The 24,510-nt window shown below is 38.9% G+C and overlaps 1 protein-coding gene across 1 annotated transcript in view; it reads right to left on the bottom strand.

The window, feature by feature from the left end:
- LOC306762372 (disintegrin and metalloproteinase domain-containing protein 12-like) overlaps positions 1-24,510 on the bottom strand; it is a gene marked incomplete at its 5' end in the record, with an annotated part of 120,519 nt that overhangs the window by 68,478 nt on the left and 27,531 nt on the right. Inside the window, 2 exons of the mRNA XM_079248815.1 lie at positions 13,454-13,527; positions 19,542-19,663. Of these exons, the coding sequence (XP_079104941.1) occupies positions 13,454-13,527; positions 19,542-19,663 (196 nt within the window). The remainder of the gene's footprint in view (positions 1-13,453; positions 13,528-19,541; positions 19,664-24,510) is intronic.

Here is a 24,510-nt window from a genome sequence, read left to right as displayed (position 1 = left end):
GCTTTTGCTCTTTCAGTATTCCTATCCATAACGAGCAACACACTGGAACTAATGAGGAACTAGGAATCTTCAAGGGAGGCGGCCTATTATTATTCATTGAAAAAGAGTAAACAAATGCATAAACGTTAATGTCAGAGGGTTCCTATCTGTCCAATTAATCTATGGTGATTCCCCTGGGCAGCCTCATTGTTCAACCATAAGTTTTGTCTTCAGGGCAAATATGCAATTAAGAGCTGAGTGGGGAAGACATTAAATATGTCTTTTATTTTTCTTCCTTTCACTTTTGTTCTTGTCTTCTTCTGTTATTGCCTTGTTTCCCTGAAAAGAAAAAACAAAAAACAGGTAGCTATTACAAATCACCATGAATCAACTTGTACTTCCTGACAATCACCTCCACTGATTAAACACCAAGGCTTTTTTATTGAAAACAAATGGAGCACGTGTGCCACAAAACAAAACAGTTTTATTATTTTCCATAAAGTCCATACAGCTGCTCCAGTGATGGCACACCTCACAGCCCGTCATCTCTCTAGTTCCAGACTACATCAGGCACCGCTCCCGTCTCTTTAAAAAATAAAAAAAAAGAAAGTCTCACGTCATTAAACACACTCTCTACACTTTCATGGATGCTGCACTGATTGTCCAATAAGATAATAGCACGCAATCTGTCATTCTCCAGCCCATTACCCTGCAAATATGCTGGAGATGGAAACTTTCAGTTGGCACTGATCTATCAGTTTAACACAAGGATCAGGGTGAGTAATCTGTCGCTGATGCTGATGCAGTGTAACTTAAGTCATGGCTGCTGGTATTGAGTTGGTGATGTCAATTATTGGATGGACTACAGGCGGTGAAACAACAAAGTGCTTTTAAGGTAATAAGAGCTTTGACTTTGAGTTTAATGTGAGTGTCTTAAGCATGTTGGTAGCTAAATGGCATTTGCTATATTTGTTCATTGTTCAAGCACGAGATAAAAAAAACCCCCCAAAAAACAGGTCTCTAAGTTATGCAACCCTTTTGTTTGAGTTCTACAGCATTATTACTATCTGAAGTAGTAAGTGGGAAAACAGCAGTGTCAAATAAAAATTCAGCATAATCAAATAATAATACAAATGTATACACATATTGTTATTCGTCAGTTTAAAAACAAAAAAAAACAAACTCAAAAACATGATCAGTGTGTTAATGTCTGTATACAGTATAACAGAGACTTAATTTTGTGTTTTTCTCAGTTTGACTTCTTATAAGTGCCCCTGATGATTGTCTGCCTTGTTTTCATACATAGCAGCTAGCTGTTTGGTTTCTATTTTAGTTGTAACTGTTGCTTTTTATCTGTTGTACCCTTTTTCTCTTTTTTTTTCTTCTCCTCTCTCTCCTTCACTCTTACCCCAACACACCCCTCCTCCTTTTTTTCCCCTCAGCAGCTCCAAAATGAAAATGTAACTTAGCACTAACCAAAATAAAGAACAATTCTCAAACATCAAGGGGAGCCTTAAATCCACAAAACTTTATTTCTATTATATCCACTAGGCTCCACTTGGCAAAGCAAATTTGTTCTGCACAACACAGCAGTTACACCATCTGCTTGCTATGATGCTGGACATGATGAGTAGAGTAATAACTAAACATGAATCATAAGCAAGCCATTTATAAATTTGCAGTGAGAGGAGTTGTCTCATAGAAAGATTATGAGTTCAGAATTCTTGGTCCTTTTTGTTAGTCTCCTTTAAGACTGCAAGCCACCACCATCCCCACTATCTCATTGCAGGCACTGCAGTTCAGCTTCAAGTATCTGCCTCTACACACCCCAGACAGCCTCTTCTGGTTCACCAATACACACAGGATGAAAAAAAAAAGGTGCACTGGCATCTCTTTTTCCTCAGAGAACCTAAAGTTGCTGGTTTTGGCCTCTTAGCCCCAGACTCACTCTACGGGTGCAAAGTGTTTTGACCCAGTCCGTCACAGTATGTAGGATAGCTGCTCTGCACAGGAAGGAAAGCAATGTTGCGGGTGATCAAGACAGGTGGTAGGATCACTGAGTGAAGTTTACCATCCATTAAACACATTTGCATTTGTCGCTGCAGGAACAGGACCTCTGGGAAAATGAAGGACCTCACCCTCCCGTCATTTAAAATGCTTGCTCCTCTGCTGTCTGGGGAAAGGCTGTGCCAGAACCTCTCAATGCAGATCTGGCTTTTTCCCTGGAGGCTGTTAGACTCATGAACAGTTTCACAACTCAAACAGTCTCCTGTCCTGCTTTCTATATACAATACTTTCATTCATTCATTCATTATCTGAAGCGCTTAGTGCAATTAAGGGTCGCGGGGGAGCTGGTGCCTATCCCAGCAGTCTCTTGGCGAGAGGCAGGGTACACCCTGGACAGGTCGCTAGTCCATCGCAGGGCGCAATACTTTCAGTTTTTATTTTTATCTAGTTTATCTTCTCTTTAAATCTTTTCTTTTTCTGCCTTCTGCAGGCCATGCGATACAAATTCCATGCTTTCATTTCTGACATGAGAATGCCAATAAAGCACCTTGAATCTCTGTGTGCCTGTGTGTGATTGCTCTGGGTGTTCTGGTTTCCTGCCTCAGCCCAAAGACATGTCTCAGGTTTTATGGTTTTTTATGGTGATTCTAATCAAGCAACATATTTTATCAACCCAACCAAGCGTGTCATAAATAAAAACAAAAAATCCAATAACAACCTGGCAAAAGACACAGTTTCTTGAGGAAACGAGTTGAAATAACAAACATAAGAAATGCCAGCGAGCTAGAAGTGACTGTATATGTCCCTATAAACAGACCTGGAGATAAATACATCCAGTTTCAGTGTTTTTCTGTAGATCCCTCAAGTCCTTTGCTGTTGCAAGTTGAAATGATGACTCACCAAACTCTCCACAAAACATTTTTAGCAGCATAAAAGTGTTTTAAATTGAAGATGTTGTCAATAACAGAAACAGGTAAGGGGCTATACTAAAAGCACATATTGTGATCCAGAGGTGCAGCTGTAGCCCGCTACCTTAAGGTAGATTTTCCCAACAAATCAGCCACAAGGTTCCCAGAGAGTACAAAGCCTTTTCCTTTCATTGGTTGTGAAAACTGTCAACACAAACCTTTTATGAGATAAGAAGTACGTTTTCTAATAAAAATCCATAAAGTTTGAGCTGTAAACCTTGTGGAAACACAGACTGCAATATGTTTACACGTTTTGAGAAGCATCTGATATTTGAAGATTCTCCCATGTACTGATAATTGTTGGCTATCTTTTAGTGCATATGTGCTGAAACCTGCATAGAGGCACATAAACTTGTATAGTGACGTGCTTTTATGTTTAGCTGGTGCACACACACTTTGGCTCAGCTTTCAGTCCTTACAATGTGTCTTTATATCACCTACATAGACTGATGTGATGGAGCGCACTAGCTAGCATCAACAATATCAGATAGAGACCAATGAGACTATCAAACAGCTTCTGAGCTGTGCTGTTTGAACCATTCTTTCTGTCACTGGGCATACAGTACGCTGTGAACTGCACACAGTGCAAAATTCTAGTTTAAAGAAGTTTCAGTTCAAAAACTTTACTTTTTGAGAATTTACAACTCTGCAGGCTGATCCCCTGGTAAGACCTGTAATTTAAGGACATCGTCTACACTAATGGCCCCATCTTGTCATAGATAAATGAACTGAAGTGCATCATATTGTACAGATAACACATGCATTGTATTATCTTGAGAAGACTATTTATGTACAGCAAGGTACTATAATCCCTCACACTCTCCAGGACACATTTCCTGCTGATGCAGATAAATTATGCTCAGGATGGAACCAGCTATTATGCATCATCAACATCCTTCCATAGCCTCAATCCACCATGTCAGAAACACCAAGACAGATAATAAACATTCTTTTCACCTACACCATAACAATAGTTCATTCAGCAGACAATAGCTCATTTAATAGTGTCTCAGTGTATAATCTAAAACAAAACTGCAATATTTAAGGAATTTGTCACCAGGGTTGCAAATGCATCCCCTCTGTCCTCTCACTGAGAGGATTTTGCTCTAGGCAAAGTGCTCAGAAACAAAACAGTAAATTGCTTATGCACACATGATGTTAAGTGTTCTCTGCACTTGGACCCTCAGTGGGTGACCCATTGTATAGTAAAGGTAAGATTATTGGTCGTAGAGAGATGCTCCACTCTGTTCCTGTGCATGAATGTAAAGTTAAGATAAAAGAAAAGCAAAGCGCAGCCTGACCAAACTGGCTACAGAGTGGCAGGACCCTCGCTCTCCTCTCTGCAGCTGTAGAGCCCAAAAATGAGCTTCTATAGTAAAGACAAACTGCATTATTGTGTGAACTGTTTCATCGAAAGCAAAGAGAGTGGATATAGCTTAAAGGTGGAGTATGTAAGATTTTCAATATTTAGAAAAAAAATAAATAAATAAACTAATAAAATAACTACAATCATAATTAGATAGTTTTTTGAACATGTAGGTTCCAGTCTGTCCATATTTGATGCGTTATTAAATTACAAGTTTAATTAATGACAAATGACAAAAAGCACTTTTTTTACTGGTAGGCAAACATTCAAGAAGGGTCTTTGTCATTAATTAAACTTGTAATTTAATAACACATCAAATATGGACAGAGTGGAACCTACATTTTTTAAAAAATTATCTAATTATGATTGTAGTTATTTTTTTAGTTTCCGTATTTTCACGACCATGAGGCGCACCGTACTAAAAGGTGCAGTCTCAGTTATGTGCGCCCTTTCTGTATTTAACACATACATAAGGCGCACCCTACCATAGGGTGCGGGTTTTATATACCGGTACAATCCACGCCCACACTTCCCCCGATAACATTCTCAATGCACACAAGCACACATAACCCTAACCCTTTTTAAAAACAGAGCGGGAGCAAAACTGAGTTTGGTTGTGCTTTATTTAAGTATTGATTACAAAGTACTAACATTTTTTAATCATCATTCAATCATCAATAGGTGCGGGCATGGTAAAACACGGATAAAACAAGCACACAAGTGTGCGTATTTAAAAATAGACCGGGACCAAAACTGAGTTTGGTATTCACATTTTTTTTTACCGGTAATCGTCATCAGTCAAACCCATCAAAGTCCTCATCCTCTGTTTCTTAATTGAACAGCTGCGCTAAATCTCCAGCAAACATGCGAGGTTCACTTTCTTCACTGTCAGAGTCACTTTCCGTGCTGTGCGGCTCCTCTGAAATGATGCCGGATTTTGCGAAAGCGCGGACAACAGTGCCAGCAGACACGTTAGCCCAAGCATCTACAATCCATTCGCAAATTGTGGCGTAACTCGCCCGGCGCTGCCTTCCACTCTTAGTGAAACTGTGGTCTCCATCGGTCATCCATCACTCCCACGCCGCTCCCAGCCTTACTTCAGCCGGTTCACACCGATGTCCAGAGGTTAGAGTTCCTTCGTCAGGCCTCCCGGAATGACAGCAAGCTCAGAGTTAATTTGTTTCACTTGTTTTTTCACATCGGCTGTGAGATGGGCACGCATAGAGTCACAGATCAACAGCGATGGTGATGCGTGAAAAAAAAACCACCTGGTCTCTTTACATACACCTCCCTCAGCCATTCTTTCATCATTTCCTCATCCATCCAGCCCTTTACATTTGCCTTAATGATGACTCCTGCTGGAAACTTCTCTTTAGGCAAAGTCTTTCTCTTGAAAATCACCATAGGCGGCAGTTTCTGTCCATTAGCATGGCAGCCAAGCACAATGGTAAAAGAAGACTTTTCATGCCCCATTTTGCGTATCGCTACTGCCCTTCTTCTCCATACTGTGACCAACCGGGATGTCGAAGGTGAGCGGCACCTCGTCCATGTTAGTGATGTGGTTGGGCTGGATGTGTTTGTCGGCGATGTGTTTGCGCAAGCAAGAGCGGAAAATGTCCAGCTTTTCATTATAATCCACTGGAAGTTGCAGCGCTACCGTAGTAGTAGTCCTCTGCTAGCGTTACTGCTTTTCGTCGAATGGTGACCGTCGAAATGCTTCTCCCACTTGTTCTTTGCTCGATGATCCACTGCTCCAGTCTTTCCTCCAACTTGGGCCACCTTGCCTTATGTCCACGGAAACTCAGCTGCGTCTTCTTTACCTGTCGGAGCTCGTTTTCCATCTTCCTCCACTTGCAAACCATCAATTCATTAATCTTAAATTCTCTCTCGGCTGCTCAATTTTCATGTTGCTTGGCGTAGTTGATGGCCTTTAGCTTAAACTGTGCTTCATAAGCGTGTCTTTTTTGTCATTTTCAGGGTTGTTAGAAAAGGTGTTCTGCATAACGCACATACCTGTTCTTTTATATGCGATCAACGCCCACACTTCACCCTTTAACGTTCTCATGGTGTTCACTACTACGTCCGATTACAACAACAACACGCACACAAAGGGCGCACTGCACTATAGGGCGCACCGCACATTTTGAAGAAAATCTAAGACTTTTATGTGCGCCTTATGGTCGCGAAAATACGGTAATTTATTTTGAAAATATTGAAAATCTTACATTCTCCACCTTTAAGTGAGAAGCATACAAAATATTTAAACAAATTCTTGATGCCAGCTGTTTTCTAACAAAACTATCACAATAAACAAGATCTCTGGAAACTATGTGAAAATGTGGTAAAACAATAAGCAAGAATATAAAAATCAAATGCCTCTTGCAGTATTACGTGTACATGTTAGCCAGTCATTTCAACGTCTGAGAATCAATTACATTTTTAAGGACTAAAAGAAGAAAGTAGAGAAAAGTGGGCTCAAGATGGATAGATTTCAAACAAACAAACAAAAAAGTAAAGACAGAAACTTTGAGCAACTTGGCTGTTGATCCCTTTAATTAAAGAAAAAAGAAAACAACCACTCTAATCTTCTTAAGCAACACCTAAGAGGACCCTTCCTCTCTCTCTTTTTTTCCCTTAAAGCCCTTCAGAGCTGGCCAACTTTCCCCAAGGGCACTCTGCATTATCCTCAAAACTCTTTAGCCAACCAATTAAAAGATGGTAGGAAGCAAAATGTGATTACGATGTGCTCTCAGCGTAACAAAACCTACAACGACAATGTCATCAGAGGTGGGATTCACAATCCAATCAATATCTGAAGAGATAAAATGTAGGCTACATTTTGGGATGCTACGTCTCAGGACACATGCCCATACTATAAAAGAAGAAGATGTGTCAAAGTGTTTTGACAGCCTGACACCTTTCAAGAGAAGCGGGCTGGGTGGTCTCTTATCTCAAGTCTCTGTAATAAGCTAAGTTACTCAGCTGGCTTCTGCCTGGAGCTCCTATAAGACAAGCACTCCATTCCACTAATCTGATACCAAATGACACTGTCACCTTCATGACTTCAAAGGGCACCTTGGTTATTTCTTAGTTGAAGATTCATCTTTTTTACCTTGTAAATGCAAGCTATTCAGACACAGTTCAGCAGGAGTCTGAACTGCATGCAGGGAAATGAGAGGAGTGGTACTCGTAATAACAGGCGAGCTAATTAGCCATATAATACGCTTTTCAAAGAAATCCAAACAGTCATTGACTAAATGACAGTGTTGGGTCAAACACTGGTTCTCCGTGGTTTTCCATTATTTCCTCAGGTACAGCACCTTAATGTTTTCCACAGTATCTCAACCAAAAGAGACGCACAGGATAAAAACTTCCTTTCTTGTGTGCAGCTGCTTCATATTATCTAAAACAAAAAAGAGCTGTGGAAACAGTGAACCCACATCAAGTAAAAAACAAAGTTATTCAATGGCAGGCAACACATACAGCTGTTACTATAAGTGCAGTAAAACCGCTTCAAATAAAAAAAACCAATTAAAAAAATCTTTATAAGTGCACCGCTTCATTGAGCTTTAAAGGTGCAGAAAAGTGGTATGTGTTCACATCCACTGTAAGTTTATTCTATCCACAGCTTGCTTGATAATGCTGTGTGAAATGTCATGGCAAAATGACCTGTTTTTGCAAGACACACTGCCCAGTTTTGACAAATTATTAACGAGTCTTGCTCCCTCTGTCACACAAGCACATCTGCAGCTGTGACGATAGTCATCAAATAAACAAGCATCTTCTGAAAAGCAGAGTGCCACCGCATCCAAAGACAGACTGAGTCATGGAAATCTGATGGAACAGCCAAAAGAGAGGCCGTTGCTTCAGTGTACTCATCAATTCCCCAAAAGTTACAGACGTTACAGACGGAGTGCCAACTTTCAAAATGCCCAATGTGTCTCAAATCATAGAGTCTGCATTTCTGAGCAGGGACTGCTCACTATTATCCACCCAAATTGCTTAGATTCAAAGTTTTTTCAGGGTAAAATTTCAACTTTTTTATTTTGTTTTTGTTTGAAGGTGCTTAGAAATGACAAAATATGACACGTAACAACACTAAAAAGCTGAATTTAATGGAACTTACTTACTCCTTGCCTGACAAATGGGTTGTATTCAACAGAGCTAAATGCAAGTGGCAATGCGCTTTACTTCCTAATTTCAAATAGCACGTCTGCATATTTCCCAGCTAAACCATACCATATTAGGAAATCAGACAATAATTAGCCTATTTAATGAAGCACACAATATCAAAACAACTAATGCAAATTGTCTGTAGGCCGCTGGTGTTTAACCTAATAATGTATGAACAACAAAACAGTTTGGCATCCAACGAAAAACCATACAAAAACTTGGCACTAAAGTCCAAGTACACATGTGTTGGCACCAAACAGCAGCTTGAAATCCAACTCTCCCTCTGGGTGGCTTTGACAGGGTCTCAGTGTAATGAGGAAGGAGCTGCTGAGTGAAAGCACCAGCATCTAGGAGGAAGGAAACATGGATGTGTGAAAGGAAATGAAAGACAGTGAGTGAAAAGGAGCAGAAAAGATCAACATAGGGAAAAAAACGAGACATGAAGAAAACATCACAACAACTTGTTAGCAGATGTGTACGAAGACATGCAGGAACAGAGGAAGTGGGAGTAATGGAAGTGTCAGCACAAGAGGCACCAAGAAAAGCAGGCCTGTCACACTGTCGCTTGTAAACTCTGCTGCTCAACAGCCAGCATCCATGGACTTTTTCGACCTTCTGATTAGGCTTCAGAGCTAAGACAAACAAGAGGCGGACGATTCTCTTCATTATGAACACCGCAGCTGAAAGACAGACACATTCTGTACAAATGAACACATCTCGTTCTCTTGAAAGATCCAATTAAAGGGCAACAGAAGCCCAACAAGATTCTTATTCCTGAAGATGTTTCATTGAGCAGGCTGGTTAATATTATGCTCCTCTGTAAAACACACATCCAGACACATGTTGGCACTGTCAGCTTTGTTATTAAACTACAATGCATCGTTTTCATGGACTACAATAAAGATGTTGCTATGGAGATTTTTTTTTTTTTTTGGGTCGAAAACATAATGATGTTGTTTTGATTCCTCTTTCCTCTTTTCTTTCCTGCTACAGAAGAATGAAAGGAAATGCTGTCACTGGGAAACACATGGTCATATGTAGAGAGCCAGCGAGCACATTCAGCTCATTGTTTTTCAAGGATAAAAAGAGGTATTTTAATTCATGCATACTTGAACAGGCTTGAAATTAATCAGTCAATTATGACAGGAGAGTGTGCACTTTAAGCAACAGCAAGATTAGCATGCGTTGCCAGTTGGGGAAATACTACATTAAAAATGCATATGATTAAGTTTGTTTATTTATGTAAAAAATAATTGCAGTCCACTTTTACAAAAGGAGTGAGTTTCTAATGCCTTTGCATATACTGTAAGCCTGACAATGTGTCATATGTAGCAAAAGTCCAGACTAATAAGATGATCGTGTATTGAAGGAAGTGGCAGCGTTTATTTGTGGCCATATGGGGACAAATGGTAAATATAAGTTACACAGTTACACCTTAGGAACTCTCCAGCTTGAGATCCGCATGCTGATTTGTCTGATAAGGTGCACGTCTCCATTTGCTCAAGGTATAAGGACTGCAGTCCCTGGTGTTGTCAGATGCCGGTGTCCAGGGAAGAGGATGTCATAAGTGCTGTGCAAGTATGTGTGAGCCTGGCAAGAGCTCAGCAGCCAGTCCCAACTACCCTGCTTTCTTGCAGTTTAACAGTCAACCACTGCCTCGGCTGACATGAAGATAAAATCATCCACTAAATCCAGGCCGTTCCACTTCCTATTGTCACACTAGAAGATCTATCAATTTACCATCTCATCTTAAGTGGAGTATAACATTAGTTGAGCTGGTTCAAACTGGTTGGCAGGCTAACTTCTCCAAATAACTCTGTAACAAAATGTCTAAGCATTTACAAAAGAGCCAAGCTGCTTTCCATCCTGTTTATGTTTTAGTTTATCTATCGATGTTACAACAACTTTTAGATAAGCAATCCTGCATGTAACACTCTTTATGTGCTTTCTATAAGATAAAATAACCAATAAGAATAATGCGATTTCTTCGAGGCACAAATAAGCAATAAAACAAGGTGGTGATTTCTCAGCTTGTTCAGTGTAAATATCTAAACTAAGTCATTTTAATCTGCAATAAAGCATTTACTTAGTATGCAATATTTTTAAATGAGAAAATGGCTTTTATACCAGTTCTGAACTATTTTAAATAATATTCAGCCTCAGAAACAAGACATGATGATGTAAACTGTATAATACTTCACTAAGGGGGCCCAGCTGTGGATCACTGGCACTTCTCTCTTTTTATTTTCCCCCTCTCTTCGTCTCAAACACACATACACATAAGCTTCTTGGTCCTCCAGACAGTGTTATTGAAGTCTTTAATCAAGACTAATGCGGAATGTCCCATACGGCCACCATTAATCATTTGAACCTGGCCAACTGTGCCATTGATCAATGCTGTGCTTCAAAGCTGCAGCTGCTGGCACAAGTCTGCAAGTTTGTCCAGCTCTGTTTGCACTGTACAATACGTCAAGACTGAAATATTAAGTATGACATTGCCTATTTCCAATGCTCTTATGAAAATGAGCAGAAATGTGAGGAGCCAGTTTTGAAAGAACTTGCACAAGAAAAAAAGGGTCAATATATGGTTGCATTAAGAAAAGGTTGATCTATGTCACTTCCTGCTGTGCTGCTCAGGCACAGGGCTGACAAAGGTCAGGTTTCATGATTTCATTCTCAGCTGGACTCCAAACACATACATAATATTTAATTGGTGATTATTAAACTGACAGTTGTAGCGAGTGTGAGCGTGCAGGGCTGTTTGTGACAACCTTCCTTCGCGCCCTATTAAAACTGAGACCCTCAACGTGACTGTGAATAGACTGCAGTGGGTAAAGCAACATTAAACCTGAGCTGTGCAGGGCTTTTCTTTTGAAGGCTGTGATTGTGGCCACTGTGCTGATAATGTCATACAACAGATACACAGTTCTTGAAATTCACAGGTATTTTATTTCACATAAACTACATTTACTGCAGCTTGCAGGATCAGAAATGGCCTTTACACCTCAAGTTCAACTAAAGTTCAGCTGAATGTGCATTAAAATTGGTCAAGTTTTCTAACAACAAATCCAAAGGAGTTCTAAACAACAGTTTAATAATTGTTTCTGGTCGTGTTTTTATACTGGTAAGGACTGAGGTCCTTTCACAAAGGCTGCAGCGGCGTCAACTGAACAAACTGCATGAGAAGAGCAGAAGCATGTATGATAAATAAAGGTACATTTGTTTGAAAAGCTACATATATACATATATAAGCTACATATATATATATATATATGTGTATATATATATATATATATATATATATATATATATATATATATATATATATATATATACATATATATATATATATACATATATATATATATATATATATATATATATATATATATATATATATATATATATATATATATATGTATATGTATATATATATATAGTCATGTGGTAAACTATATATATAGTTTACCACATGACCTTATTATGACTTACCAGATGCATCTTCACTTTAACAGATAGACATCTGGAGGTCAGAGACCTCCTGTACAGTGCTGGTTGTACTAACAAAACGATATCAGAGGACACATCTGGCTTAATAGTGAACAGGCCGGATGGGAATGGCAGAACGCTACCGAGTGGATGAAGGCTCGTGAGTTACGACTCACAGCTGATGTTGTGGTCACTGCGGGTCACATGGAGAGCAAAGGATGGACGGTTTAGTCTAAACAATGTGAAATGAGCCGGTGAGTATTGGCAGACTTTGTTCAGTCACACGTAAATTAGATTGAGAAAGGTCAGAGGTGCATCATAAATAGTTTCTTCTGCATGAATATTAAGCCATTTTGTTAAAAAGTACATCTGAAGCATCAGTTTCAGACCAAGTCCATCAAAATTCACTGTCAATATCGGCATCCCCAGACGCAAGGAAAATATTATGTTTCCACTTCCTCTGAATAAGAAACAGTGGCAGAGACATGACCTGAACTAGAAAAGCACAAACCTCCGCCGAGGGCCACAGTTCTCCCCATATTGTAATTATTTGTTTTCTTAATTATAAAGACGCCCTATTTTTTCATATTCTGGATCATTAAATCCAGAATGATTCCTTTACCCTGATCAGTCTTTCATATATTTTACAACCCGTCACAAACTTGTCCTGTATTTTTTTCCTCAGTGCTTCGACCATTTTTATCTGAGTTACATGCACAAATGTTGAAAATGGCTCAATGTCACAATGTTAAAGAATCCTTTAAAAAAAACTCCTGGGTCCAAACGGTGATCCGGATCACCACCAAAATGAAAACAGTTCTTTCTTTTCACATTTCCGACAACTCCTAAAATACTTCATAAAAATCCATCCATTACTTTTTGAGTTATCTTAAACACAAACAGACAAACAAACAGATAAACGCCAGTAAAAACATAACCTCCTTGGCGGAGGTAATTAGTGATGGTGTACTTTCCATGAACATTTAAGATGTTTTTTTCAGCCTTTGTTGTAGCTATACAGCACAGTTTATTCATAAGTATGTACATGATAGTGCATGTTTGCAAACTCCATGTGATCCCTAGCCCTTGCCTTAGAGTTCACGGTGCTATTTTCTAAAGCATGGAAAGGAGAGATAGTAATGAGAGGCGAGGGAAAGTAAAGTCCTCAGAGCTCTCTTCAGCCTTATTCTTTATCAGCTTTCATCTCTCGTCTCTTCAGAGAGAATGAACCATAAAAGAGTCCAATCACTGGGGGACATATTATTTCTCCCTCCTTGAATACACTATATCATAGCCCAGACCCATACAACTCCTCCTCCACTTGCATATACGGCTCACACCATTCACAACCAGGAGTGTAGGCCTATTTTTTTGGCTCTGTGTGTGATTAACATAACAAATATCAAATTTCCTGTCTCAGTGCTCATGGCACGTCTGGAGAGAGAGTCATAATGGAACAGGAAAAGCTTACTCATTTTTCTCCAGCAGCAGGATCAGCTGTTCACCTTCCACAAATACCACCAGCTGGAGCGATGCAGGATAAATCTGTAACACAGAAAGATATCAGGAATGATGAGGTGGTGCCCTGATCTCATCCCCTCATCCTGCCAGTGAGACAGCTTTTTCTCTAAAGTGACACCTTTCAAACTGAGGCTGTGCACTAGGAAGGATGTAGTAAAGTACAATAGTGCAAGAGGAACAGGAAGAAGACTTCCACATCCTATACTTCTATGTGTATGACATGAAAGATAGCACATTGTACCAAACTGCTGTTTTTATAAACTTACTGTTAAAAGTCAGAATCCTTTTCCAAAATCCCATTTATTTCCACTAATTGTTTCAATAATGTAGTAAGTGGAGCAACTGTATTTACACCATTACACACATGCATCCATACATCTTGTAACTGTCTTCTTTAAACCATTTTTTTGTGCTTGTAAGTGTATAAATAGGTGTCATTCCCACCTAAATTCTGCCTTTTAATTCCGTATCTATTAACTTAAAATTCTGCTGGATTCACTGTTCCTCAAAAGTGGGAAACTGAACCGCTTTAATTTGCTTGTTCACTGTTAACATGTTTCCTTGTTAGTCATAAAAACACTTTTTATAGGAAGCAAATGCTTTACCAGTGATTTGTTCAATGTTTTATAACCTATTAAGAAAACCTGACTTTTAACTGATGTTTCTTGATGGAAATGGACATTCATATTTACGATTTGAGACGTAATGTACAAACATTGGTGAAATGTACAAGTCAGAGTTCTTAATATTAGCTATTGAAACCTGCACAAGAAAAGGCAGAGGACTGGAGTGACTGGGAAGTGCAGAGCTGATATATGATGGAAGAGTTTTAACCCTTTAAAACCCAACCTTAGGACAGAAAAGTCCAATTTTTTTGACATGAAGTCTTTATTTGGCACGTTATATGATGTACAACAGGATTTTGAGTAAAGTCTCTACCATGAAGTGACACAAAATGTCTCAGAAACTCTTTGTATCAAATAGGATATGACTTTATAGGAATATTTTAAGTTCTCATTGATGCTAATAACTACTCAGCAGCTATGGCCGTTTTTACAGCTTAGGCCTTTATCAACAAATAACTTGCGACAAGCTGTTTTTTAAAGATCAAACATTGGGGAAAGAAAGTACTAGAGAAGAAACTTTGTTCTATCAGCTTTGCATGTGATCTGAGCTTTTCTCAAACTACAATAACGTGCTCCAAAGTTTACTGTGTACTATATACCTCAACAGAAGCAGACCCTGGAGAGGAGAGGGGAAAAGTGGATCTGTGGTTCACTCCATGTCCCTAAAACAATCTGCTTAGTCAGAGCTAAGTAAACAGAAGATACTTAAGTTGTGATTCTGTGTAATTTTAATTAAAAACATGTGACAGCCATCTCACTAAGACTTCGGAAAATCAGGTCGGTGTGTGAACTAAAAGGGCAAAATCTGTTTTCATTACTTGATCTTAGAAACTTGGCTGGAAATTATATGTACATATGAAAAACAATAACATATTATGTTACAAATGTATTTTTTAAAATGTGTTAGCTAATATTGCCATGTCAAAGCTATTCATACCTTACCTCTGTAATCTATAGCAAAATAAGATCACTGAGCCTCATTTACTGATATATTTCATTCATTTTAAACCATTTGCAATTTCCCTGTGGGGTTAATAAAGCATTTACAAAAACGTATCAGATTGATGATTTTACAAAATGTTTGTGTCTTTCCTCTTACATGTGAACACAAGTCTCTCCATAAGTTGAAAAGACATGCCTGCTGGCCCTACTTCATGTAGGTAAACAGTAGAACATGCCCATAAAAGGTCATGTGCAGACAGAGATAAAGAAAATGCCAAAGAATGAATGAAAATACATGTTCACTGAAAGCTCATGTCCTCAGGGTTTGATAGACTGGAAAAGTGCTCATTTAAAATGTACTATTTCAAAATGATACACTTTGTAATAGGATATCACACGGTGAGATTCAAGTAATATAAAAGCAGTTTTATGTTTAAATAGAAAATTAATTACTCTGAACTTGGACAGTGAGCCTGAAATATGGTCCCATGAGTGTATAAAAATCTAAAACCTCAGTTTTAAGGCTAAAAACACTAAACAATAAATTTTCATATCTCATTACATAATATGTAAGCATGTAAATAAAAGCAATGTTTTGTCTGGATCTGAATTATAATTTTACTGAAAGGAGCCCTTTGAGATGTGTCCTTTCTTTAAAGGTCAATTTGGTCCATGTTTTCTTGATTTTTTTCCCACTAGCATCAAAGTTTGCTCTCCTCACAAGGCTGCTATGATGAACTGAAACTGTTGTAGCATCAACAGCTCAACATAAACACCTCAACGTACACAGCTCAAAGCTGGCAAGTGGATTCATCTATTCAGTACAGACACAACAAAGCTCGTTTGCACAAACATATAAACAAGAAAACAACTCGTGGATAAATTTAGTTATTAAATGATATGAAAAAAAAAGTTGGTTTAAGTAATAAACTGTCCATCATCAGAGCACCAACGTCAAGCTTCAACATTGTAAAAGGGGATGTGATGCTTTGTGTCATGGTTTGGACCTTTTGTGTCTTAGTTCCAGATTTCTGTTTGATTTTGTATTTTGTCTTGTTTCCTGTTTTGCCTGCCGTTTATTCATTAGACCAGGTCTCAATAAGTTCATCCATTTCACCTGTGTCTTGTTCCGTTTCCCAGTATTTATAGTCCTTTGTTTCTGCCCCCACTTGCTGGTTCATTTCGTTAGCTTCATGTTTTTGCTTCATGTGTTAGTTTGTCTTGTTTATTTTTTTTTGGGATTAAAAACATCTTGATTCTGCATCCCTTGCTTCTGTCTCTGCATTGTGGGTCCACACTACCACCTCTCTGTGACACTTTGCTGTCTGTCCTGTATTTTAGAAAACAATAAGAAAAAAATAAGTAAAGTAATAAGTAACAATAAGTAAAAAAAAAAAAAAAAAAAAAAAAAAAAAAGAAAACAATAAGTACAATATGGATCTCATGGCAAGTTGAATTTGGGCAGCACAGGATGTTCCAGCAACAATGTTCTGAAACATAAACTAAGGTGGTTAAAATTTATTTAGCAAAGAAAAAAACCAACATTTAGAAGTTCAGAACTAAATGTCATCAATTATCTTGTAAAAACCAAAGACCACAGTTCTGACATGGAAATCTTCCAAGCTCAATAAACTGTGGAGGCTGTCGCAGAAGAGGTCCAAAATCCCAACAGAGACATGGAAAAAGCTTGCAACCAGCGGTAACAACTTTATAATAGCTGCGATTACAGACACTGCAATAATAATAAAATTCTTTAAATTCATGATGAAAATCTATATCAGCATCTATCTTAACGTCTACCTTTTTTGCTTTAAAGCATATAGATAAATAAACTTGAGGGGAACTTAATTATAATTCAGCAAAATATAATCTAATTGATAATGTTTGTAGTTCACATCCTTTGCAACAGCATACAGCTCTATTAAGCAATAGAAACTCGCTAGTTCACATTGCCAACTTAACATTGTGACTTTTATCATGGAGATGCTATGGGAAAGGCTATATACTTAGAACCACCATTAGAAAATTACTTAAATATAATTAGCATAGTTTTATAATTAATTGTTTTTTCGATTATTGAAAAGGAGCAATGGAATAAAAGAAATCTAAGACGTAACAGTGTGACCTGACAGCTTCTGTTAGGTCACACTGTGAGCCGAGGCGCCTGTCAATCCTCTGCAATTTCAGACAAAGTAGCTGCTCCACGAGTATTTCTTACAATGTGAAATGTGAAATGTGAAACCAGACAGTTACCACAGCAACAACAGTGCATAACTACCTGAGAGAGCAGCTTTAAAATGACAGTTTTCTGTTAAGGTTGACTGACCAATAGAAAAAGCTGATCGGACCATCATGTCAGACTTAAAAGCCTCTTTATGCGCAAAAATTCTATTTCAGAGAAGAACAACTATGATAACACCAGGATGTAACTGATTTATGGCTCCAAGCACCCAGGAAGCAATAGTGATGCTGCAGATTTCACTCACAGTCAAATAGGATTTCATCTCTTCTCTTCTATCACATCTAAAAACAGCAACTCTTATTAAATTGGACATAAAATGTCTGTGATTTTTTAGAAAGTATTCTTATCAGAATAAGGCTGTGTCTGTGCAGAAGGACATAAGTGATGCATACAGATGCTTGAGATTCAAGGTCTCAACCATAGACTATATATATAAGATGAACAGAGCCTCCATGATGCCACCCGTAAGTTTCTGAAGAGCTGAACTGAAGCTCATTGGGTGGGCCCAGATATTGGGTACCTGTCAATCAAAATGACACACCCCTAATTATGATGAATTTAGAGATTAAATTTCTTCTAAACTAAGGAGTTAGAAAAAAAAAAATCACTCCCCCCAGCATTGTCATGAAGGCAAACCTGACCTATTAAACCTAACATGTTATCTTGTAACAGGCTGTAAATATGTATATTTCTGCATTGAAGTTGGCCTTTTTATCATTGTCTATGGAAGTCTATGGAGTCTATGGAAACTTCCTTTTGGAGCCCCTAGTGGATGTGGGGCAAACTGCAATCTTTTGCACTCCCACGTAGGCTTCACTTTTAACCGCCGGTCTCAACACAACAATGAAAAACAAGATTTTTGTGCATCCCAGCCGACAGGGAGACATAAACTGTTGTGTGTGTGTGTGTGTGTGTGTGTGGGTGTGAAAGGTGGAATTAATTCATATTTATTAATTATTACTAAACATCTTAGGTGTATCTTGTCATGCTCTTTCCCAATAACCTTTTGGGTCAGCACTGACCAGTGTTTTCAGTCTTTTGTCAGCAATTTTCAAAGGCACTGAGTCTGTTTTTGTGTGCAAGCATGGCAACAAGTGTGTATTAGTGTGTGTGTCAGGATACTAGTCTATCCCGTGTCACCCATCCAGCAAAGACACCAAGCAAGGATTCTGCAGTGCTTTATGACTCCTTGATAACCTCTTGGCACAAGAATCGGGTTTAAAAGTATAAATCTGTTATCTGGAGGTTTACTGCAATCTCCAACAGAACAATCACCAGCTGCCCTTGTGGTCAGATTCATTTAGGAAGGCCAATTTCAAGATAGTCTGTTGTAAAAGTCATGTATCCCCTTAACAAAAAAATGCCTTATGTCAGCAGTAGCCGACGGGAAAGGATGTTTAATGTAGTGGAAAATGGGTGAATAATTAAATCCATAAAGCTCAAAGTTTCATTTCCCACTTGCCTACATGACATGTTTGTGATGTTCATGTAATTAACATCATTGGCCTTCCACTGACTGACTGGGAGAGAGGAGCATAAGGCTGGAAACAAACAGCTCAGTCATATGGTGACTTCCCTGCACCAGGAAAAACGTTTGATTGCTCGGGGACTTCTCAACACCTACGAATTTGCCTCCTCTGGAAAACTTTCTTTCAGTCGTAGCGGGGGATGCCAGATTGAAACTTTTTTTTTTTTCCCCTTCTTTTCTTCAAGCTGCAGCAAGCAGGACTTTTTTTTTTTTCTTTACTGCCAGACAGAACAAATGCAGAGAATTCTAGGAGCAACGACTTGACTCTGTGTATGCATCTTCTGATCTAGGCAACATTGCAATCCGATAAATGAATTACATCAACTGAAAAAATATTCAAAAGTGGCTTTAAGCTCTCAAATCGTCCTCCAAGTCTTTGTTTCAGGAATAATTTCAGCATGTTTTGCCTACGGGCCAAGCTCATGTTCGACAAACAAAACAGGACAAAGGAGAGGGTGTGAGGGAGGAGAAAAACGACAACATAACAAAGAGGATAAACAGAGCAAAATAGAAGGGACTCTCCAAAGGAACTAAGGAGGCGGGGGAAGCAGGCAACAGAGGATGGATTCACACACTGTGGTGGTGTCAAACAAAAAACCAGCGATATGTACTTGGCTGAGCTCTTGGAAGTCCACTGACATGAGCCACTGATTTCATTACCAATGAACAAGCGCTGCTAAGTGGTCTCGTGAGTATTTACCCCAGACATGAGCTGGCTGAGAGGTCTGTGCTCTTTGCCCTTCAGCATCAGAGGTACGGTGGTCTCATAGCGTTGTGGTTTGGTTCCATCCCCACGCAGGTCAATCTTGTCCGGACTGATTCCTGTGAAAAGATCATCAAATTAACATGAATGATGAAACGTAGCATCGCATGGCAAACAGCACACAGGCAAAGCTTGGGTCGACCATATGGGCCGAAGCCTGCTGTTATGTCGTCAATAATTAAAAGACACAATGACTGCAACAAAGCCAGGGAAGCATCAGAAACATGGCATGGCACTATTAAAAATTATTTGTGGATAGTGCTGCTGGGAAAGAGTAAAAGCACAGCCTTGTTCCTGTGAGTAGATGTGCTTTGCCCCAAAGGACCTCTGCCACAGGCGAAGCATCAATAATGGATGCTCTCACACAGTTCATGAGAAACTCAATCTCAGAAAATGTCTCCAGATGGATAAAATGATATAAAAAAAAATAGCAAGATGAAATTGTCCTTCTCACTTCTTATTTTTCTTTGTATTTTTTTTTCTTGCCCTTCATATAGTAGGTCAGCAAAGGGCTTTGCCGTGGGTTCCATTCCACTTTCTTCCTTTCTCTCCACTTTTACACAAACCTTATTTGTCTTCTGAACTTTTACTCTTGAGTCAATTTAGCAAACTTAAAAGCCAGTTTTAGTACTTAGTGCTCAAAGGAGAGCTCATTTGGGAAGCAAGCAGTATGGCATGCATACTCTCAAGACAGTATAAAGATAGGAAGAGGCATAGTAAACCGAATCAGGGCTTGGAGCAGAATGTGGGAATCACAGTCAGAATTGGCTCCCCTCTCTCTTTGGGTTCTCACAACTTTCACCTCCCACAGACAACTGAGGCTGGCCTTGAGGCTCCCGCTGCCTTACTGAGCATGTCTGTATTACAGCTGGCCGAGCAGGTTTCCTGTGAAGCCCAATAAATGTTACAAACCCATAGACAAGCCGCGGAGAAAGAATAGAGATCGGAGAGTAGCGCGCGAGTGGGTTGCTTTTTAAGAGTTTACACTCCCAATATGACCAAAGCGTGACTGAAATGGAGTGCTTCATCTCTATTTGCCCTACTTTTTGTTTTTTTTGTTTTTTTTTGCAAATCCCAGGAGAAGAAGGATCTGCGTGTCTACATATGCATGTGTGATGTCATAGATGGTAAAAGAAAAGTTCAGTAGTGCACTGTGGAGTAAGTACAACACATTTTCTTTACTGCCTCTCCCGTCTCGATGTGACTAACCCGTTCAGGCATACGGCTTTGTTTTAAAAGCCTTCGAAAACTACAAACTACACACAGTTTCTTTTTATTTCTCAGCCTCTGAAAGAACCAAATGAGAGTCATCTGAAAGGCTAAACCTCCATGTTTATCTCTGTCTCTTTTAACTAGGATGAGATGCTCGCATCAGACTTGACAAGTAGATGTACACATAAGCAGAATGGGTTGAAGCAGTTTGTCTCTTGAAAGTCAGATGCTTCTGGGGTTTGATGACTAAGTTAAGTGCCGTTGCCTGTACCATCCCAACGGCATTTCGCACTACATCAAAACAGTCTGACGACTGGCTTTTGCACAGACTCCATTAATCCACACTGCATAATAGGCTAACAAGGACATAAAAGGGACCTCCTACATTTTAATGAGGTATCTCGACATGTGTCGATGGTAGTTTGTTAGTTTAAGCAGTGCACGAAGACCACGTTAGACAGACGGAGCAGCGTGACCGAGACCACAGGCCGTGGTTAGAACTCTGTAAAAGAAGGGGCTATAAAATGACAGTGGAGCAGATGTCCACTGGCATCCCCACTCAATCCATTTACATTTCTAAGATGTTAAATGACTTTATGTTCATTAAACAATAACAGCTGCGACATAAACAAACTAGTTTGTGGAAGGATGAAAGGCTTGCTGGTTGTTCTAAAAAAGCCTGCCGCCACCGAGAGCTGTATAAAGTCACGAAACATTGAATCAGGAGTAACATTGCTGCTCTTGATGACAACATTAAAATTGTTGCACTTGTTTCCACAACAAAACATATGAGAATTGAGTAAACTCTTTAAAACAGCTAAATAAAGTGGTGAGACGGTACAAAGCTAAAGTCTAATCCAGTGGTCTCTGTCCCCGGCACACCTGGCCAATCGCTGAGTAAGGCAACAGTGTTTGCTAAAGGTTGGACACCATCTTGATAATTTAGGAGTTGCAATGCTGTTTAATGTTCTGGCAAACACTCTGTGTGAAGCATACTGGCCCCTTTCGAGCATGCTGTGTGTTTGTCCCATTTTGTGTGTGAACTATATGCCTGAGAATACAACATCTAGTCTTGCTGCCTCCCAAAAAAACCTCCCGTCAAATAGCAAAGAAATCTAACATTCGTGATCATTCTTGTGGGCTTTATCCTCTTTGGGAACCTTTCAAATTCAAACTAAAACTGGGTTAATCCCTATGGTTTCTTGGGAGTATCATGATTGCTAAGCCAGCCGCAGTTGTATTCACATGCTGGACACGAGGGAGAATCAGCTGCAGGTCATACATCTAAAGAACACAAGCGGCCAAAAACATCTTTCACTGACTCTCTTTTAACAGCCCCACCAACAAGGCTAAGGGGTAGAATGATCCAATAAAGTTAAATTACATTTAGGTCATTGCATTTAAGTCTCCCTTTACTCAGATGAGCTGTGTTTAAAATCAATCTTACAACTTTTCGTCATAAACAACCTCAAAATCACAGATTTCCTGATGACAATGAAGTTTTCAGATATCTGTCAACAAATGGCTTTTAAATTACTTGAGATGTTAATCAGAACAGCAATGCAGACTGAACTAGGATGATGAAAAGCCATGTATCTGCATTTATATCCCCTTTTGTCTACATCAGAAACAGGGTCTGCTTCTTTTCATTCACACCACATGCTTCATGTGGTCTATCAGCAATGTTATCATGGCGTCCCTCTCCGGAGATGTGCAAGAGAATTTAAACACAAGGTCAAAATGTGGATGCAGTACATGTAGTAACATAACAGCAGGGTTTTCAGGGAGAAAAAGACAGTAGAGACGTCACAGAGGGACTTCACAGACTTTATACGATCTGATGGGCCTGAAGCAACATTTGCATACTGATGATGACAAATGATTGCAATTACCAGCATAATGTGAAATTAAGACATTCAATTTACCGAGTGATTAAGCATTTGACCTATATTAAAGAAAATCATAGTTGATATATGAACATCTGGATTTCTAATATAAATAATTCAAAAGTTTAGAGTTTACAATCTTGTAAGGCAAAGTAAGTCACCAGAAATGCACATATGGAAGAAATGGAAGCATATTATGGCATCCAATCTTTTTTTTTTCTTTTTTTGCCATCCAATAAATAGGAAGTTTATCACTACAAATATGATGTTAGTTATTCTTTTGAGACAAAAAAAAATGTTTATGCGTTTATCATTGTTATATGAAGTGAGAAAGAAAGATGAAGGTCAGATCAGAGTCCTGCAGGTGCAATTTCTACAATAAAAACTGGACCTGAACGGCCACCATATCCTCCTGACTACCAGGAAAAAAAATGTGTAACTACAAATGTCCACTGCGGAGGACATTGTTTAAACTTTTAAATATTGTGGTATAATATAGTTATATTTATCTAGGAAACGATTTAATGTGTTTATCCATAAGATATTCAATGAAAATATAACTAAAAAATTTCAAGTAAAAATCAGCACAAAGAAAAGCATTATGAACTTTTGCTCTTCACATAAAACATGCTTGTTGCAATGGAGGCCATTTTTCTTGAAGAGAGAAAGAAAGTTCACAAAGCCCCACCCCCACAAATGAGGTACCATTTAAAAGCACTAAATGAAAAACCAAAAGGTGTTAGTTCAGTAGCATTCAGGGAGATGAAAATATTTAGATTTACAAAAGTCCTCCACAGAGGACAAAGTTGAACTACTGGCAGTCAGGAGGATATTGATCTACAGCCATAACTAGACCAGCTTCCCCTTTGTTGCATAACTTTTCTTAATTCATTCTTATATTTAATGTGATGTTGTTTTGTCATCGTTTTCACTTAAAATAAATAAAAAGCAAGCAGCAATAACACAGCAAATATATTTTACAGATTATTTTAAGCAAAACTTGCTTCTAACATTTTTCTTAACTTGCATAATACTGCAGTGAAGCACGAGGCTCAGAGGTGATGAGAACAATCCTTGCAATACATGCAAGGTTTGAAACCACTCTTGCAGCCTTCACTGTACAGTAAACCGACTAATAAGTGAAACTGTGGAAACTTGTCATACTCACAAAAATAAGAAAAAGAAGGAAGAAAAGAAAAAATTCTGGCACTAAATAAGTCTTCACCCACACAGAGACCCACAAAATTTAATCTGTATCTGATACTGCTCGTACAAACCCTGAATTCCAGTAGATTGAAGGACAAAAACTCTGATTATGGATTGGATAATGGTGACAATTTCATGGGCAATTGAGTATCATACACCCTTGTGAAGTGCCTGTGATTGCCCCCAAAAACGGCTGAATCTCAGTAGGCGGTGAATGAGTGAAAAGCCTCTGTTAGCGAGGAGAATAGCGTTACGGCAACATGGAGCCTTAAATCCAGGCGTTATGCCAAAATGCTGATAAGCACTACACCGAAGAGGTGAGTTCAGCTGTTGCAATTGGATTCGATGGATGTCTGGATCGAACCCAGAACTACATCTGAGAGTGCTTATTGTATTGATCATCCATATTGATCACAAAATGGCAACATACCGAGCAAAGCCAAAACTCCCCTGCATTGATGTGGGATAGGTGTTTTCATTGGAGTGGGCAGGATGTTCTTTTGGGTTTAATTTGTTTGCTTACAAAGTAAAATGGAACACATATTACATGGATTAATCAACTACAATCAATGCAGAATCATTTTAGATGATCTAATTCAAAA

This window comes from Telmatherina bonti, assembly GCF_933228915.1.
Source record: "Telmatherina bonti genome assembly, chromosome: 11".
In the NCBI taxonomy this organism is placed as follows: Eukaryota; Metazoa; Chordata; class Actinopteri; order Atheriniformes; family Telmatherinidae; genus Telmatherina; species Telmatherina bonti.
Note: the sequence above shows the minus strand (reverse complement) of the source record. Positions and strands in the feature narration are given on the sequence as shown.